The sequence below is a fragment of the Pongo abelii genome, chromosome 13, assembly GCF_028885655.2.
Source record: "Pongo abelii isolate AG06213 chromosome 13, NHGRI_mPonAbe1-v2.0_pri, whole genome shotgun sequence".
Taxonomy (NCBI): domain Eukaryota; kingdom Metazoa; phylum Chordata; class Mammalia; order Primates; family Hominidae; genus Pongo; species Pongo abelii.
Window position 1 is genome coordinate 67,693,670 of NC_071998.2, and position 20,019 is coordinate 67,713,688.

The following is a 20,019-nucleotide window of genomic DNA, read 5'->3' on the forward strand; positions in this document are numbered from 1 at the left end:
AAAAAAATGGAAAACTTTTATGATAGGTTTTTGCACTTAATTTTTAAAATTTAATATATTTTGGATTTTTTCTAGAAAGTTAAAATTTACCTATTTGTAATGTTTTAACTTTTTCTAGAAAGTTAAAATTTACCTATTTGTAAAATTTACCTATATTATAATGATTCTGGTTACTTAGGTTCTTTCCTTCCCTCATATTCCTCCTTTCTTCCTTTTATTTTATTACATTCTCCTCTATTAACATCCTGGTTTCTTTCTTGTATTATAGGTTGAGTATCCCTTAGCAGAAATGTTTGGGATCAGAAATGTTTCAGATTTCAGATTTCTTTGGATATTGGAATATTTGCATTTTACTTACTTGTTGAACATCCTTAATTGGGAAATAGGAAATTCAGAGTGTTCTAAGCAGCATTTTCTGTGAATATGATCTTTGAGGATCATGTTATTGTGGTGCTGAAAAAGTTTTAGATCCTGGAGCGTTTTGATTTTGGATTTTCAGATTAGGGATGCTCAGCTTGTTATTTTCCCCTTCCTTTCTAGGAACTCAAGGTCTTTCAGGTCTTTTTGTTGTCAACTATGGCATGAGCTTACAGAGCCTGCTCAACTAGTTATCCTTTGTCTCTGGCAGGAAAACAGATGTGGTCATTTGCTAAAACTCTTCTTTCAGAGTACAAGGTTCTCTGATAGGATCATAGTGAATCATTTTCTTTCAGTTATTTCATTTATTTATTCATTTAAATATATATCAAGAGCCTAATCTATATGTCAGACACTATGCTAGGTTTTAGGGAACATAGCAATGATCAGAATGGATGTAGTTCTTGCCTATTGATGGATGTTATACTCTTATGGATAGGACAAATATAAAACTAAGAGCAATCTACTGGAAAATTTTGATTAATGCTGTATGGGTCCAATCAGGAGAGAAAAACCACATGGTAATTTTGATAGGTATATTTAATGTAATGAATTATTAACTGTAATGAGGGACTGTTTTGTTACTCCAAAGAGTAACTTTAAAGAATGTAACAAGAGGCCAAGCGCCATGACTCATAGTTGTAATCCCAGAGCTTTTGTGGCCGAACAGGGAGGAACACTTGAGGTCAGGAGTTGGAGACCAGCCTGGACAAATAGTGATACCTTGTCTCTACAAAAAATTACAAAATTAATCAGGTTTGGTGGCGTGTACCTATCGTCCCAGCTACTTGGCAGGCTGAGACTGGAGGATTGCTTGAGCCCAGGAGGTCAGGGCTGCAGTGAGCTATGAAAGCAACTCCTACATTCCAGCCTAAGTGACAGAGTGAGATGCTGTCTCCAAAAATACATATATTTAAGAATAGTAGTTATGAGGAATATAGAATTGAGACAGCGTTCCCTAGGAAGAGGTCTCCCTCTTCCCTGAGAGTTGAAATCCACACTTTGTTGGAGAAGGAACCTCTGTGAGTCATTGAATGGCAGAAAAGCCATTCTCGTGTCTTTCTGGTAATCTGCTCTCTAAAACTTTCTGGAAATCCATCCTCTGAGGTAAAAAGGAAAAATATTCATGGGGCGATGTCTCAACTGCCCTCGTTCTGCTGTGAAACCACCTGAGGAGGGTTCTAGGGGCAGAATACTGGCTTTTGAGTGCTGTTATCTGCACATTATGCATTGTGTTGGAGAAAGGCACAGTGTTGCAGGATATTGCTAAATGACTGTACTGGAACCAGGAAGCCAACTCTTTTCTCCTGCAGTGTCTCTCCTGTGTTCTTTATCTATTTCAGTGCTAGTTGGCAAAGGAAAATCATTTAAGCAACTCAGATCTACTTTCGCAGAGCAGACAAGTGGGTGAATTTGGAGCTGAGTGAGGAAACAATTCTATAATCAGCCCAAATGCTGTGAAAGAAATGAGAATGGATAGATGCCCCAATTTAGTCTTGGTGGTAATGGCAGAGAAGATCTCTGAAAATTCAACATTAAGACCAGATATATATGTAGGATCCACACTGCTAAAGGGTGTAAGAAAGAGCCTTCAAGGTGATGGTCCACTGTGAAGAGCTTAACTTAGCAAACAACTGGGTGAATTTGGAAGTTGTAGAAAGCTGAATTGGTTCTAATGTAATGAGTGAGGGGAGAGTGGAGGGATGTTAAAGATGCATACTCTTGATTATGCAAACATGAAAGTCATATTAAGCAGTTAGGATTTTGTTGTAAGTGCAATGGAAAATAGGGGAGAGACCCGATCAACCTAAAGTCAAAATAAAATACTCCCCACTCCCTTCCATTAAAAACAACTTAGAGAAATCATTGTGTCCTGGCATCAAGAAAGGCTTTGTTGAAACTAAGGCTTATGGTAGGACTTCCACAGAGTACCAGAACTTAGATTTGTAGAAGCCAGAATACATGAGGAATCCTTAGACTAGAGATGGAAATGAAGATAGAGAAATGCTTAACAGATGGTCTCTGGAGAATCTTGAATGTCAGATTGACCCTTCTGGATGCTTCTTGTTACTTTAGTAAAATCATGCCATCTGTGTTTGAATCCAAATCATTTGGGGAAAAAGAATGAATAACTGTTTGAGTCAATTCTGCTCTTAAGTTTCAGGCTAATTGGATGGTCTTCAGAATTTTTGATGATCTGTCAGTCTGTTTTCAAACCTCTATCTCACCTCACCTTCCATCCTCATTTTAAGAGATTTCACTTGAATTTGCTTCTTATAGGCTATGGGAAATGCCAAGGTGTTTTCTTCCTCTCTCTACTAGAGTCTTGCTTGGGCTACCTGTGCAAGGCCATTGGAATCCCTTAAAGATGACACAGTTTTGATAACAGTTTCTCATATTTCAAGGAAGAGCTGTCCCAGGTGTAATTTATTAGTGTTATTTTTATAAAGACTACTGGAGGCAGCGTAATTTGTGAAGAAGAGAGGTTTATTTGTTTCATGGTTCTACAGGCTGTACAAGAAGCATGACTCCAGCATCTGCTTTTGGTGAGGGTTTCAGAATGCTTCCACTCATGGCAGAAAGGGTTGGGGAGCCCACATGTGCAGAGATTACATGGCAAGAGAAAGGAAGGAGGTGCCAGGCTCTTTTAAACAACAAGCTCTAACTAAAAGAGGGAGAACTCACTCATTACCATGAGGACAACATCAAGCCATTTGTGAGGACTCTGCCCCCATGACCCAGACAGGTCTTATTAGGGTCCCACCTCCAACATTAAAAATCAGGTGTCAGCATGAGTTTTGGAGGGGTAAAATACCAAACTGTACCACAGGCTTAGGTTATTTATTTTCTATTTTAATTTAAATAGATATTTAAAACAGAAGGTATTTTAATTACTTTTAATTTATTCATTTTCTTTCTGTTGGCTTGTATATTAAGTTGATTATGTGTTGGCACTTGACACTTGCTCAATGTCTGCTTTTAAGCTTTATAATTGTACATGTATTTTATTTGTAATTTTAAGTACATTAAAATTGTTGACATATTCTTTCATTTGAACATGTATTCTTTAATAATAAATTCTTAACTTCAAAGGTTATATTCAAATATACTGACCTGCCTACATTTTGTGTGTGTGTGTGAAAAAATGTGCCTTTTTGTTTAAGTGTCAGATCTTTTTAAACTTTTTAAGTCAAATATCTTTCATTTACTCAAACTGATTTGATGGCTGCTCATATAATTTTTTCTTTAAGAAAGGGTTCTCATCTCATAGAAAATAATTTGTTTAGATTTAAAAGCTGATGCTGGACTTAGGGACATAAAATAGATGAATTTGTTATACTAATCACATGCAAGTGAATGAATTAAATTTATTAGACTAAAAAACTCCAAGTGAATGAAGGACCTAGGGAATGGAAAACTCTGGTTTGTTGCCTTTTCTGGTTTGCATATGATTTTATTGAAGATGATTTGATAATCCAGGATTTTTTATATTCTCAGAATAATATTAAGATCAAGTGTTATTGTTCAGTATGGTAAATGTAGCTTATGAAGTTTATGAATTGAGAAGTATCTGTGTAGATTCTAAGAGTTGTTGTGAATAAATATTTTATGCCACTGAAACTTTTTTTTTGGTCTGTATCTTCCCAGTTTTACCCAAATTGAGTTTATAGGTTTTTTTTTTTTGAAGAATTACTCCAATTTTGTACTCAGCTATATTTAAATAGGAGTACATGCATTGGCAGATATTTTAAATTTTATATTGGAAGTATTTTGCTGAGGTCATTTTAAAATTAATACTAATTTTACATTAAGATTGTTTTATCAGTTCATATATTTAGTGATTCTGTATTTCTTGAGTAATTTGTGAAAAGTGTTCATAGAAAAGATTTATATTTTTCCAGGTCTACTGTATATTATTGAAACACAGAAAATTCTTGATCTCAAAATTAATTTGAAGGCTTCATATATTATTGTCCCACAAGATGGAATTTTTAGTCCTACATCAAATCTGCTTCTTTTGGACCTTGGTCATCTAAAGGTATATACTAATAATATTTGATTTATGATATAGCATTTGGGGTGTTTCTTTGTTTTAAATGTATTTTGTTTTTTAAACAGTTTGATTTATTGCTTTTTTTCCTAGATTTGTGGTAGATAAGTAAGATTTGAGAAATCTTTTCTGTTAAATAAAGTGAAGTCTCAATTAGGTAGTTTTCCTACACTTATGAAAGCAAAATGACCAATTAAACTCTGCAGGGCAGGTTTAAATCTAAGATTGATTGGCTGATTGATTGATTGACTGATTGATTTGAGACAGAGTCTCACTCTGTTGCCCAGGCTGGAATACAGTACTGCGACCTTGGCTCACTGCAACCTCTGCCTCCTAGGTTCAAGTGATTCTCAGGCCTCAGCCTCCTATCTGGGACTACATGTACCCGCCACCAGGCCCACCTAATTTTTGTATTTTTAGTAGAGACGGAATTTCACTATGTTGCAGACTGGTCTCGAACTCCTGTACCAAAGTGATCCACTTACATTGGCCTCCCTAAGTGCTGGGATTACTGATGTGAGCCACCGCGCCAGGCCCGAATCTAAGATTTATATTTATAGTATTTGAGAGTTGTGCTTGAGGAGCTTATTTCTTTCTCAATTTAGACCTATTACTTGATTACTTAAAGTATATAGAATGATAGAGAATTGTGGAAACAATCAAATACATCTTCATCTTTCTGAAATTTTTTGTGTATAAAACTATATATATTGACATTTTAATATTTGTATTTAATAATTCTAAATTGAGAAATGGTCTTCTTCTGTTTACCTAAGTCATTTCCCTTTTTTTCTTTCTTTTTTTTTTGAGACAGAGTCTGGCTCTGTGGCCCAGGCTGGAGTGCAGTGGCACGATCTCGGCTTACTGCAAGCTCCGCCTCCTGGGTTCATGCCATTCTCCTGCCCCAGCCTCCTGAGTAGCTGGGACTCCAGGCCCCCGCCACCATGCCCGGCTAATTTTTTTGTAATTTTTAGTAGAGACTGGGTTTCACCATGTTAGCCAGGATGGTCTCGATCTCCTGACCTCGTGATCTGCCCACCTTGGCCTCCCAAAGTGCTGGGATTACAGGCGTGAGCCACCATGCCTGGCCCTTTTTTTCTAATTATATACCTTTTTCTTTCCAAATTTTCAGTAAAGAATACATTTTTTTTGCTGTATTCTAGATCTGTACTCTTCACTATAGTACCCACTAGCCAGCCACATGTGGTTATTTAAATTAATTAGAATTAAATAAAATTAATTCAGTGTCTTAGTCATATTCGCCACATTTAAGAGTTTAATAGTCAGAAGTGGCTAGTGGCTACTGTATTTTTTGTTTTTGTTTTTGGGACATAGTCTCACTCTATTGTCTAGGCTGGAGTGCAGTGGCGTGATTTCAGCTCACTGCAACCTCTGCCTCCCGCGTTCAAGTGATTCTTCTGCCTCCGCCTCCCAAGTAGCTGGGATTTCAGGCATGTGCCATCATGCCCAGACAGTTTTTGTATTTTTAGTAGAGATGGGGTTTCACCATGTTGGTCAGGCTGGTCTTGAGCCCCTGACCTCAAGTTATCTACTGGCATTGACCTCCCAAAGTGCTGGGATTACAGGCGTGAGCCACCGCGCCTGGCCTGGATTTGACAGCACTGATACAGGATATTTCCATTATTGTAGAAGTTCTATTGGACAGCATTGCTTGTAAATCATTAAATGTAGAGGAATATATATCACAATTTAAAGAACCAAGAGAGGTGGATAATATTAGAATGCTTTTTCTGGCCACCTAAAAAAAATACGTGCCTGTCCTTGATACTGACATCTTCCCTTATCCTATTTTTAAAAATTCTGCATTTGTTAATTATTTAAACACCCACTGGGTAAATATTTATAATAAAATTTATACAGCTTATTATTCATATTTGAATTTTATTCAGTTGTTTCAAGGGCAGTGTGGTATAATAGAGCATAATGTTAGGAGTAAGGATATCTAATTTTGTGACTTTAGGCAATTTGCTTAACCTGTTACCTAAAATTTATTACTTTTCAAACAGAGTTAATCTTTTTTTGAGTGTTTACTTCACATGAGCTATATAGAGGGAAAAAAAGTTAAAACATGTATGTGTACAACACATGTATTTTTATGAGTAAGATCTTTATGTACTATTGTGGAGTCATCTCCAGGATGTTTAAGTGAAAAAAGTAATGCGCACAGTATGCCGAGAAAGGAGAGATACAAATATAACTTGCCTGGAGTTGCATAAATGGCAGAGTTGGAACTAAAATTCAGCTATCCGATCTAATTCTGGACTCTTTTACTTCTTATTGTAAAGCCGTATCAGTATTTGTCATCATGCCGTAGAAACATTTTGTAAGCTAAATTTGTCTCTTGATCTTGCTCTTAATGAGAAGGCCTCTTATCATATTTAAAAAATTTGTAGACATATTATTCTTCAGGACCATCTTGGTTTCTTTTAATGCAAGTAAATGGGAAATATATCCTAATATGTAAAAATTTACTTTATCGCTCTCCTTATTATTATATATCTCATGGATGAGGACCTTTCTAATAGCCTTATTATGTATGCTTACTTGTGAATTTATCCTCTCCTATTAACATTTTATAAGTCTAAAAATTAAACACTTTATACTTACATTTTGAAGTATTTTGCATAGTCTAAACTATTAAAATTAACTTGAAGGTGACGAGTAAAAGTCGTTCTGAATTACCAGATGTGAAACAAGGTGAGGCCAATCTTAAAGAGATAATGGATATAGCTTATGATTCATTTGATATTCAACTTACAAGCGTACAGCTGCTTTACAGTAGAGTTGGTGAGTATAAAATGCATTATTTGTTGATTGATTTTGTTGAAGTGATTAATTAGGTTTTTAGACACTTTGAAGACCTTCCTCTTAAATGTGTTAGAACTTCTACATTTTTGAATTAGAAGTGATAGTAAATATTGTCTAGCTGTTCTTACTAGGAGCAGTCTTGCCCCCCCAAGAGACATTTGTCAATATCTGGAGACATCTTTGGTTGTCACAGGTAGAGCATGAGTGGCACTCCTAGCATCTAGTGGGTAAAGGTGAGGGATACTACTAAGCATCCTACGATGTTCAGGCCAGTCCCTCATAACAAATATCAGTAGTGCTGAGGTCGAGAAATCCTGATCTGTACCAATGTTTTCCAGCCTTTGACCAAAGTTGGCCCATATTGAAAATGATATTGGTATTACTACACAGTTGGATAATCAGAAGACATTGCTCAGGGCCAGAAGTAAGCAGCCTAGGGGCTCTGACAGTCATGAACAGCCATACAAAGACAAGGGTCACTCTCCTAGACATACTTGTATCTCATTCACTGTGGTATACCAGTCAGGAGTCTCTGATTTAGAGCTAGTTTTTAAGATGAAGTCAAAGCCAGAAATTCACTTGACAAGAGCCATTTAAGTAGTTAGGGAGAGACCCCAGACTCATTCAGCTTTCTTTTCGTTCTGTCGTACTGCTTTTGAATCCCTAGAGTGTTAGCGAACATGCAGATAATTCAGTAAAATTTGATCTGTTGAAGAGATCCATATGTAGAGATCTAAGTGTTTGTATGCAGTCAGATTTTAATTACCTGAGCTAACCAATAAAAGGAGAAACAATGAGAATCCAAAGTAGTTGTTATCAAAATTGTTAATTTGTATAGGACTGAAACATTTTATTTCTTTAATTATATTTGCTTCAGGATAGTGAACGTAGTTTGTATTTTTATCATATTCTAATTGTGGTGGAGGAAACCCAAAGGTATAGTGGGTGGCAAAAGTACGTTATTTTTAGAAGTCCACAAATTCTTTTTCAGGGAATAAATTACTGCGTTTGGTTTTCCTTGACTGGGATTTTATCTGACTCATAGAATTATTAGGTTCAAATGAGATAGTATATATGAAAATGCATTATATGACTGAGATCCCATTAATCTTGTTATGAATTTTTAAAGTTACTTCTTTCTGATTATACCTATTTTAGAAAATCTGAACAATTGAGGAACCAAAAAGATTAAACTTTTATGTTACTGCTTAGGCAAGAACACTATTGATATTTTGTTGCACATCCTTTTAGTATGTTTTTCAGTGTATGTGCCTGTGAATATATGGGGTGTGCTTGTTTGGTGTTTATATTGGAGGTATTTGTGAATGTATTTTTTTACATGATTTATATAGTTTTATATCCAGATATTTTTTCTTTTACCAGTAATATTTTGGTCACTTGAACTCATGGTTTTTATTGTCTATATTATGCTATATGGCTATGGTCTCAGTTATTTAACCATTCCCTTATGGAACATTTAGGCTCGTAACTCTGCAATGATTGTTGCCAATCAACAACATCCAAGTAGACTTGGATGTGAATTTCAGTTTTATCACTAGCAGACTGATCATAGGCAAGTTATAAATTCTTTTGAGTCTCAGTTTTCTAAAGTGGGATTATTATACAGAATTTTGAGAATTAACATTTAAACATTACCTAGAAGAGTAGAAATTATAAATCTTGAATAAATGGTAGCTTTTATTAGTTACTGTTAACCTCACTTTTTACTACCTTTTGCATTATTGCCTTACTGCCATGTTACTTTTTTGGGTAAGGTATGTGGTTGGTGTAGTGATTGTCAGTGGATGCGCAGTAGATTTGATAACCTACTGATTGTATGTACCTGAGAATGTGACATTAAGATTACCTAGATGTGGGGAAATTTTCTCATGTAATGGAATGTGTGACTATGAAGTATTAATAGTTATTTTAGGTTTGTGTGTTATATTATAGTTACGTTAAATATGAACCATTTTCTGTACTTAGGTGATAATTGGAGAGAAGCACGAAAACTCAGTGTATCTACCCAGCATATTTTGGTACCCATGCACTTCAATTTGGAACTGTCTAAGGCCATGGTTTTCATGGATGTAAGGATGCCCAAGTATGTACTGTTTGTTTCGTGTGACTATGGATTTTCTGGGTAATTCTGTAGCTAGGGAAATACCATACTTAACTGACTCTTCCTTGTGTGTGTGGTAAAATGTATATAAAATTTACCATTTTGATAATTTTTAAGAGTATAGTTCATTGTCATTAGGTTCACGCATGTTGTTTTGCAACCATCACCACCATTCATTTCCAGAACTGTTTCTCTTCCAAACTGAAACTCTATACCCAATTAAACAATAACACCCCATTTCACCCTGCACCCAGCCCCTGACAACAACCATTATATCTTCTGTCTTTATGAATTTGACTATTTTAGGTGCCTCATATAAGTGGAATCATAGAAAATTAGATTTTGTGTGCCTGGGTTTCTTCACTTAGCATAATGTCTTCAAGATTCATCCATGTTGGAGCATATGTCAGAATTTCATGTATTTTTAAGGCTGATTAATATTCCTTGTATGTATATACTATGTTTTTATTTATTCATCCTTCAATGGACATTTGTGTTGTTAATGCTGTTTGGCTGTTATAATAATGCTGCTGTGTACAAATATGTGCTTAAGTCCCTGATTTCAGTATTTTGGGGTGTATACTCAGAAGTAGAATTGCTGGATCATATTATAGTTCAGTGTTTAAGTTTCAGAGGAGTGCTGTGCTGTTTTTTATAGCAGTTACACCATTTTACTTTCCTACCAGCACAAGGGTTTTAATTTCTTCACTGCCTCTACAACACTTGGTATTTTCTGTTTTTTTATTTTAATAGTCATCCTAATAGGTGTGAAGTGATGTCATTTTTCTAATGCTTAGTGATGTTGAACATCTGTTCTTGTGTTTGTTGACCATTCATGTATTTGGAGAAATACATATTCAAGATCTTTGCCCATCTTTTAATCTGGTTATTTCTTTTTTTCTTTTTTTCGAGATGGAGTCTCCCTCTGTCACCCAGGCTGGAGTGCAGTGGCATGATCTCGGCTCACTGCTACCTCCACCTCCTGGGTTCAAGTGATTCTCCTGCCTCAGCCTCCTGAGTAGCTGGGACTACAAGCGCATGCCACCACGCCCAGCTAACTTTTTGTGTTTTTGGTAGGGACGGGATTTCACCGTGTTAGCCAGGGTGGGCTTGATCTCCTGACCTTGTGATCCACCCGCCTCAGCCTCCCAAAGTGCTGGGATTACAGGCATGAGCTGCCGCGCCCGGCTGAGTTGTGAGAGTTTTAAAATATATTTTGGATATTAACTCTTTATCAGATATATGATTTGCAAATATTTTTTCTCACTCTGGGTTACCTTATCACTCTGTTGATTGTGGCCTTTGATGTCTAAAAGTTTAAAATTTTTATTGTCCAGTTTATCTTAGTTGCCTATGCTTTTGGTGTCATATCCAAGAAATTATTACAAAATCCAATGTCATAAAGCTTTTCTTCTTTGTTTACCTTAAAGAGTTTTATAGTTTTACCTTCTTTTATTTAGATCTTTGATCCATTTGAGTTAATTTTTGTATGTGATGTATAGGATAAGGACCCGCCTTTATTCTTTTTCTTTTTTTTTTTTGAGACAGAGTCTCGCTGTTGCCCAGCCTGGAGTGCAGTGGCATGATCTCGGCTCACTGCAGGCTCCGCCCCCCAGGGTTCACACCATTCTCCTGCCTCAGCCTCCCGAGTAGCTGGGACTGCAGGCACCCGCCACCACGCCTGGCTAATTTTTTGTATTTTTAGTAGAGATGGGGTTTCACTGTGCCAGCCAGGATGGTCTCGATCTCCTGACCTCGTGATCCGCCCGCCTTGGCCTCCCAAAGTGCTGCGATTACAGGCATGAGCCACCGTGCTTGGCCTTATTCTTTTGCATGCAAATATCTCATTTTCTCAATACAGTTTGTTGAAAAGACTGTCCTTTTCTCATTGAATGGCCTTGGTACCCTAGTTGAAAATCATTTATCCATATATGCAAGAGCTTATTTTTGGGCTTTCTGTTTTCTTCCATTGGTCTCTATGTCTTTATTTTCCTGTACCACACTGTTTAGATTACTGTAGCTTTTTAGGAAGTTTTGAAATCAGGAGATGTGAGTTATTTAACTTTGTTCTTTTTCAAGATTGTCTTGGCTATTTGGGATCCTTTGGTATTCCATATGAATCTTAGGATGGAGTTTTCTTTCCTTGTAAAAAATGTTATAGAGATTCTGATAAAGAGTGTATCAAATCTGTAGATCCCTTTGAATAGTACTGACTATTCTTAATAATATTGACTGTTACAGTCCATGAACATGGAATATCTTTCTATTTATTTGTGTCTTCTTTGATTTCAGCAGCATTTTCTAGGTCTCAGTACTAAAGTCTCCTGCCTCATTTCTTAAGTTTATTCTTTCTGATGCTATTGTAAATGAATTTAAAAATTTTGGGGGGATTGTTTATTGTTAGTGTATGGGAACTTAACTGATTTTTATATCCTGCAACTTGTGAATTTGTTTACAATTCTAAGTTTTAGGATTCTAAAGTTCTAACAGATTTAAGATTTTCTACATATAAGATCCTATCATCTGTGTACGGAGTTAGTTTTTTCCCTTTCTGATATGGGTGCCTTTTATTTCTCTTTCTTGCCTAATTGGTCTGTCTAGAATTTTTTAGCACTCTCTTGAATAGAAGTAGTTTAGGTTGGCATCCTCACCTTAATCCTGAGCCCAGAGGAAAAGCTTTCAGTATTTCACCATCGAGTATGATGTCAGCTGTGGGGTTTTTATGGATGACCTTTATTATGTTGAGGTAGTTTCCTTCTGTTCCTAGTTTGCTAACTTTTTATTATGAAAATGTGTTGAATTTTTTCAAATCCTTTCTGTGCTTTGAGATGATCATGTGATCATGTGAAAAATGATCAAGATGTTTTTTTTCCTTCATTCTCTTAATGGGGTATGTTACCTTAATGGCCCTCTATGTATTAAATCATATTTCTTGAGTCCAGCAAAAAATCCTTTTATTCCAGGAATAAATCTTCTTATTCTAGGAATAAATTCCAAGGATAAATGATATATAAACCATTTAATGGGCTATTGATTTAGGTTTGCTTGTGCTTTTAGGTTTTGCATTAATATTTTTCAGATATATTGGACTACAGATTTCTTTTCTTCTAGTATCTTTGTCTGGCTTTGATATCAGGGTAATGCTGTCTTTATAGAATGGATTAGAAAGTATTCCTGCCTCTTCAGTTTTTGGTTATTTGGTAGAATTCACTATTGAAGCGATCAGATCGTGGGAGGTTTTCTTTATTGGGAGGTTTTTGATTACTGATTCAGTCTCCATAGTAGTTTATTCAGATTTTGTTTCTTCATAATTCAGTGTTGGTAGATTTGTGTTTCTTGGAATTTGTTTCATTTAGATTATCCATTTGTTTGTGTCAAATTGTTTATAATTGTCTCTCTCTAACAACCCTTTTTATTTTGTAAAATGAGTAGTAATGTTACCACTTTCATTTCTGATTTAAATTGAGTCTTTTCTGTTTTTTTCTCAGTCTAACTAAAGGTTTTCAATCTCGATCATTTTGAAGAACCAACTCACATTTTTGTTGATTTTTTTCTCTATTGTTTTTCTATATTTTATTTATCTCTGCTTTCATCTTTATTATTTTTTTATTTTGGCTAGCTTTAGGTTTAATTTGCTGTTCTTTTTCTAGTTCCTTAAGGTGTAAAGTTAGGCTATTGATTTTAGGTCTTTCTTTATTAATGTAGGTGTTTACAGCTATAAAGTCCCCTTTTGGCAGACTTTTGCTGCATCCTATGAATTTTGTTATGTTGTATTTTCATTTTCATTTGTCTTGAGTTATTTTCCAATTTCCCTTGTGATTTTTTTTATCTCATTGCTTGTTTAACCGTCTGTTTTTAAATTTCTATACACTTGTGACTTCTACACTTTTTCCTTCTACTCTTGCATTCTAGACTCATTTCATCATTATTGGAAAAGATACTTCTTATGATTTCACTTTTTTAACATTTTTTGACACTTATTTTTTTACCTGACGTATAATCTGTCCTGGAGAATGTTTCATATGCACTTGAGAAAAATGTCTATTTTGCTGGATGGAGTGTTCTATATATGTCATTTTGGTCCAGTTGATCAATTTCATTGGTCCAGTCCCCTGTTTCCTTATTAATCTACTGCCTGGTGGTTCTATTCAGTATTGACAGTGAGATATTGAAGTCTCCTATTATTATCAAGGAACTGTCTGTTTCTTCTTCTTAATTCTGTCAGTGCTTGCTTTATATATTTTTGAACTCTGATGTTTGGCACATATATGTTTATAATTGTTATGTCTTCTTGGTGAAGTTATACTTTCATTATCATTATGTAATGTCCTTCTTTATTGCTTGTAACAGTTTTTGACTTGCAGTCTATTTTGGCTGTTTTTGTTATAGGCATCCCTGCTCTCTTTTGGTGATTATTTGCATGGAATGTCTTTCTTCATTTTTTTTTCACTTTTAACCTGTGTGTTTTCTATGAGTTAACATGATCTCTTGTAGACAGTATGTAGTTGCATCCTGTTTTTTAATCCATTTTGTCACTTGAAGTTTTTAATTGAGAAAAAATATATTTACATTTAAAGTAAATACAGATGGAGAGGACTTACTTTTGTCATATTGTTATTTGCTTTCTGTATGTCTTACAGCTTTTTTGATCCCTCATTCCCTCCTTTATGCTGCCCTTTGTATTCGGTGGATTTTTGTGTGTGACATGCTTTGATTCCTCTCTCATTTCCAGTTTTGTATATTCTACAAGTATTTGCTTTGTGGTTACCATGGAGATTATGTATAATATCCTCAAGTTATAACAGTCTATTTATTTATTATTTCTTTATTTTTTTAGACAGGGTCTTGCTCTGTCACCTAGGCTAGAGAACAGTGTTGTGGTTGTAGCTCATTGCAGCGTTGAACTCCTGTGCTCAAGTGATCCTCCTGCCTTGTCCTCCTGAGTAGCTGGAGCTGCAGGCACACGCCACTACACTCAGCTAATTTTTAAATTTTTTTGTAGAGATGGGTCTTGCTATGTTGCCCAGGCTATAACAGCCTATTTAAGATTGAGGCAGGTTGCATAGTCTTACGCCTGTAATCCCAGCACTTTGAGAGGCCGAGGTGGTAGGATTGCTTGAGGCCGGGAGTTTGAGACCAGCCTGGGCAACGTAGTAAGACCCTGTCTCTACAATAAGTAAATAAATAATTAAATAAAATTGGCTGGGCATAATGGTTCATGCCTATAGTCCTAGCTACTTGGGAAGTTAAGGTGGGAGGATAGCTTGAGCCCAGGAGGTTGAGGCTACGGTGGGTTGTGATTATGTCACTGCACTCCAGCCTGGGTGACAAAAATTTTAAAAAGTGAAAAATAAAATTGATACCAAGTTAGCTTCAATTGCATGCAAAAACTCTACTTGTTTCCTGTTTTGCCCCCTCCAGTTTATCTTATTGATGTCCCAGATTATATTTTTATATATTCTATATCCATTAACAAAGAATTGTAATTATTTCTTATGCATTTGTCTTTTAACTTATGTAGAAAATAAATAGTAGAGTTATAAACCAAAATTCTAATAACATTTGCTTTATACTTGTCCATGTATTTACATTTACTGGGATTATTATATTTCATTGTTAGCTGAAGCTATGTGCCTGAGATCCTAAGTAGAGAAGTCTGTTGAACTAGACTGGGCCATTTAGATGATTTATTTCTAAATAGTTTTAGACTGTAAGTAGTCATTTAACTTCTTACTTGTAACAGCACCTTTTTTCTCCCTTACAAATATTCAAACCTCAGGCGCAGATCTATTTTAAAATTTAACCAAAGGCTTTTCTCATCTAACATCTACCAAACACTTCCAGGAGAGTTGCTACTAGCAAGGCAACATGAGAAGGCCTCATGCCTAGTTAAAGTGTACTAGGAAGAATAGAGGGAATTAGAGAGACTCTGGCCTTTTCCTATATGGTACATGGGGTGGACATTGTTTTTAATACTTATTATACTTAACATGTAAAAGGGAGAGACCCACACCCTTTTTTGTTGACCTTTACCTCATAGTGACTCTATCTACTAACAAACATTGTCCATGGCCCTAAATCTTACTCTCCTAGATTTTCTTTTCTTAGAAAATCAAAGTATGCACTGAGAGTCTTGAGGCAGAGGAATGGCTAGAATTTGGTTTAAGAGACAGAAGGAAAGACAACCATGCTATGCATTCCCTTGTTTTTTTCAAATCCAGCTTTAGATATGGTTCGATTTAAAGAGAAAAGGCTTAATTCTTTTCATTTCTCCCTAATTATGTCTGCTGCTTGTTTACTCTTTTCTACTGTTTCTTGTAAAGTTTTTCATTCTGTGATAAAGATTAAAGATCTATGCGATTTCTTGTTGTAAGCATATGACTATGAATTGATTTTTTTAGTATAGTTTAAATACTTTTCTTCTTGGTAAGTATGCTATAATCCTGGAAGTTACAGGGTACCAGAAAAAGTAGGTGACATTTCTCTGAGGGAAGAAAAGGGCAGCTTTTGTCTTGGTTTGGACTTGCTCTGTCAGTATATGCTTAGGAAGAATTTATGTCTTGTGATGCAGGGAATATGTATAGCATAGCAGGAATTAAAATAGCTGATTATAATAATGTATCTATAATAATGTAATAAATATATATATTGATAATGGTTATAGGTTCGGACCAGCTTATAGGTTAGTATAGTTAAAATACAGGGCAGAAATGACAATGACTTAACTTAGAAAGATGAAATCTTAGAAGTTATTTGGTTTCTATTTTATAATATTGTGAGCAATATAAAGTGGATATGATATGTCAAATCCTGGAACCCCACAAGTGTCAGGAACATTCCCTTGAAAGTTGAGCCGCGTTAAGTTGAAGGCAAATAAAAGGATGCTTGCTATTTGGTAGATACTATTTTGGTACCCAGCATCTTTAGACTGCGCAACTTGCAGATTTTTCAAGAAAGTGAAAAAAAGTTTAAGTGCATTAAGAGAACCGATTCATAATGTTTAACGAAGTTAAACTACTACTACGCTTGTGATTAATTACAAATATTTAAGGTATTGGAAATAAAAGAAAGCTTGTAATTTTCTGTAGGACTCCAGTACATTTTTAGAAAGATAACGTAAGTAATCAGTGTGCGTACATGGAAAAAGTAATTTTTAGGGAAAATGCAGGGATAAAAATGGGGAGTGAAAACTTTCTCTCTCTCTCTGATAGTGAAAACTTTCTCTCTCTCTCTCTCAAAGGAGACTGTCAAGGCAATTAAAAGAATAATAAAGCATTCTGATGTGGTTTTGCTCCGTGATCTTTGATATATAGTCTCATGAGCAGGCTATTTGCACTGCCAAACCTTAGTTTTCTCATAGGAAGCATGTACATATAGGAACTTAAAATAAATAGAGAGCAAAAATAGGTTGTCTGCCTCATAGATTGTGAGGACTATTTACAATAATGCATGTAAAAGTACTTTCCTCAATGCCTGTCACATGAGAAACACTTGATTAGTAGTAATTGTCAATTGTATATAGCAAACAGTAGAAGGACATTACATGAAATAAGAACATAAACTTCTGAAAAATAATGAGTTTAGCCCATCTAATGAAACTGGTTAATAGGGTAAGACGGAAATTGGAATAGAGATTTTTAGTGTTTAAAATCACATTTGATTCAGATAATTTGAGAACAGTCTTTAATTAGTGCACTTAAATCAGAATAATTCCTTTATAATTACTTATTTTTATCTTTTCAAAACAGATTCAAGATTTTTGGAAAGTTACCTCTTATTTCTTTACGAATCTCAGATAAAAAACTACAAGGGATTATGGAATTGATTGAAAGCATTCCAAAACCTGAACCAGTAACTGAAGTATCTGCCTCTGTCAAATCATTCCAGGTAATGTTACTTTCAAAATTAATATAAGCATGAATTAAGAAAGTCCACAAATAGTATTTCAAACAATCACAGGAATTTTATATAAGACAATTTGCAATTTGTTTTGAATAGACATTAAGAAAATTACTTTTTTTTTTTTGAGACGGAGTCTCGCTCTGTCACCAGGCTGGAGTGCAGTGGCGTGATCTCTGCTCACTGCAAGCTCCGCCTCCCAGGTTCACGCCATTCTCCTGCCTCAGCCTCCCGAGTAGCTGGGACTACAGGCGCCTGCCACCATGCCTGGCTAATGTTTTGTATTTTTAGTAGAGACGGGGTTTCACCATGTTAGCCAGGATGGTCTCGATCTCCTGGCCTCGTGATCTGCCCGCCTCGGCCTACCAAAGTGCTGGGATTACAGGCGTGAGCCACCACGCCCAGCCAGAAATTTACATTTTGAGAGAGAAATTGAAATGGTAAAAAGTATAAATAGTTAAGAAAGATATAAAATAATAAATCGACTTTTCTAATTTCTGCAGCCTCCAATCCCTCTCCTGAGCAATAACACTGTTAACTACTGCTTCTCTAGTTTTTAAAAAAATATTTATGGCATATACTAGTACACACATGCACAAGAACATGCGTGTGTGTGTGTGTAGTATGTGTGTGTATACATACATGTATATATTCTTTTTTTTTTTTTTTTGAAACAGAGCCTATCTCTGTCACCCAAGCTGGAGTGCAGTGGCGCAATCTCGGCTCACTGCAACCTCTGCCTCCTGGGTTCAAGCAGTTTTCTGCCTCAGCCTCCTGAGTGGCTGGGATTACAGGCGCCCGCCACCACACCCAGCTAATTTTTTTTTGCATTTTTAGTGGAGACAGGGTTTCACCATCTTGGCCAGGCTGGTCTTGAACTCCTGACCTCGTGATCCACCTGCCTTGGCCTCCCAAAGTGCTGGGATTACAGGCGTGAGCCACCGTGCCCGGCCTGTATTCTTTTATTTTTAAAATTAAATGAAATCATTATACACACTATTCTGAATCTGTATTATTTTCACCATTATTATCATATACGCCTTAGATAAATTTTTATGTTAGCACATACAGATCTACCTCATTTGTTTATGGTGATATAGTATTTCATTTTCTGCATATGCCATCTTTTGCTTAATATATCTCCTTTTGATGGATATTCACATTATGAGTGTTTATAGTTATGAAAAATACTGCTTTGAACTTCCTCATATATATACATATATGTGTGTATATGTATATATATTTGCTTATACTTTTATTCATAGGATAAATTCCTAGAAATGGAATTGTCGAGTAAAAGAGTATGTGAATTTTGAATTTTGATTATTTTGCCAAAAAAAAATTTTTTTTTTTTTTTTGGGACGAAGTCTCCCTCTTTTGCTCAGGCTGGAGTACAGTGGCGCAACCTTGGCTCACTGCAACCTCTGTCTCCCAGGTTCAAGTGGTTGTCCCATCTCAGCCTCCCAAGTAGCTGGGACTGCAAGTGCATGCCACTACACTTCGCTGATTTTTGTATTTTTAGCCGAGATGGAGTTTCACCATGTTGGCCAGGCTGGTCTTAAAATCCTGACCTCGAGTAATCTGCCTGCGTTGGGCTCCCAAGTACTGGGATTACAGGTGTGAGCCACTGTGCCCAGCCCAAATTTGCTTAACTTATAGTTTGCTAACAGTGGATGAATATCTTTCTCTGCTTTCATTACTGAGTATTAGCAAATGTTAAAATTTTATTGGAAGTGAAAAAATGTCATCTTCTGGTTTTGATATGCTTTTTTAAATAAGTAGAACATACTTTCCTAAGTTTACTATTTTAATTTCTGTTTTTGGAAACTGCTGTTCATGTCTTTTTTCTATTGGGTTATGGTCTAATTAAGGAAATAACCTGCTTGTCATTTAAAATTACTGTTTTTTCCTCATTTTGTTGTTTGGTTGTTTGATTTTTATCTCATATGTAAATTTATTTTTGCCAGGCAGAAGCGTTTTATTTTTTACATAGTCAATTTTTTTTTCCTTCATGATTTCTAGACTTTGTGTTATGTGACTTTTCCCTTTCCAAGAGAATTTCAGAAAGAAAAAAATATGTTCACATTTCCCTCCATTTCGGGAGGGTACAGAGGGTTCTTTACTCATGCTTAAATACTTTTCTTTTGAAGTAGTTTCAAACTTGAAACATTCCAAAAATAGTGTAAAGAAGGTTTTTTGGTTTTTTATTATATTTTAAGTTCTGGGATACATGTGCAGAACATGCAGGTTTGTTACGTAGGTATACACGTGCCATGGTGGTTTGCTGCACCCATCAACCCATCATCTACATTAGGTATTTCTCCTAAAGCTATCCTTCCCGTAGCCCCCCACCCCTTGACAGGCCCCAGTGTGTGATGTTCCCCTCCCTGTATTCATGTATTCCCATTGTTACCTCCCACTTATGAGTGAGAACATGCAGTGTTTGGTTTTCTGTTCCTATATTAGTTTGCTGAGAATGATGGTTTCCAGCTTCGTCCATGTCCCTGCAAAGGACATGAACTCATCCTTTTTTATGGCTGCATAGTATTCCATGGTATATATGTGCAGCATTTTCTTTATCCAGTGTATCATTGATGGGCATTTGGGTTGGTTCCAAGTCTTTGCTATTGTGAACAGTGCTGCATTGAACATACGTGTGCATGTGTCTTTATACTAGGATGATGTATAATCCTTTGGGTAT

General features: G+C 35.7%; 1 protein-coding gene across 12 annotated transcripts in view; it reads left to right on the forward strand.

The window, feature by feature from the left end:
- VPS13A (vacuolar protein sorting 13 homolog A) overlaps window positions 1-20,019 on the forward strand; it is a 245,159-nt gene that overhangs the window by 67,120 nt on the left and 158,020 nt on the right. For all 12 annotated transcript variants that reach the window (XR_010136525.1, XR_008509734.2, XR_008509735.2 and 9 more), the window contains exons 20-23: window positions 4,320-4,456; window positions 7,144-7,276; window positions 9,284-9,401; window positions 17,168-17,306. Coding sequence is in view for 6 of the 12 variants with exons in the window: in XM_054520069.2 (XP_054376044.2) it covers window positions 4,320-4,456; window positions 7,144-7,276; window positions 9,284-9,401; window positions 17,168-17,306 (527 nt within the window). In the remaining 6 variants the exon portion in view is untranslated. The remainder of the gene's footprint in view (window positions 1-4,319; window positions 4,457-7,143; window positions 7,277-9,283; window positions 9,402-17,167; window positions 17,307-20,019) is intronic.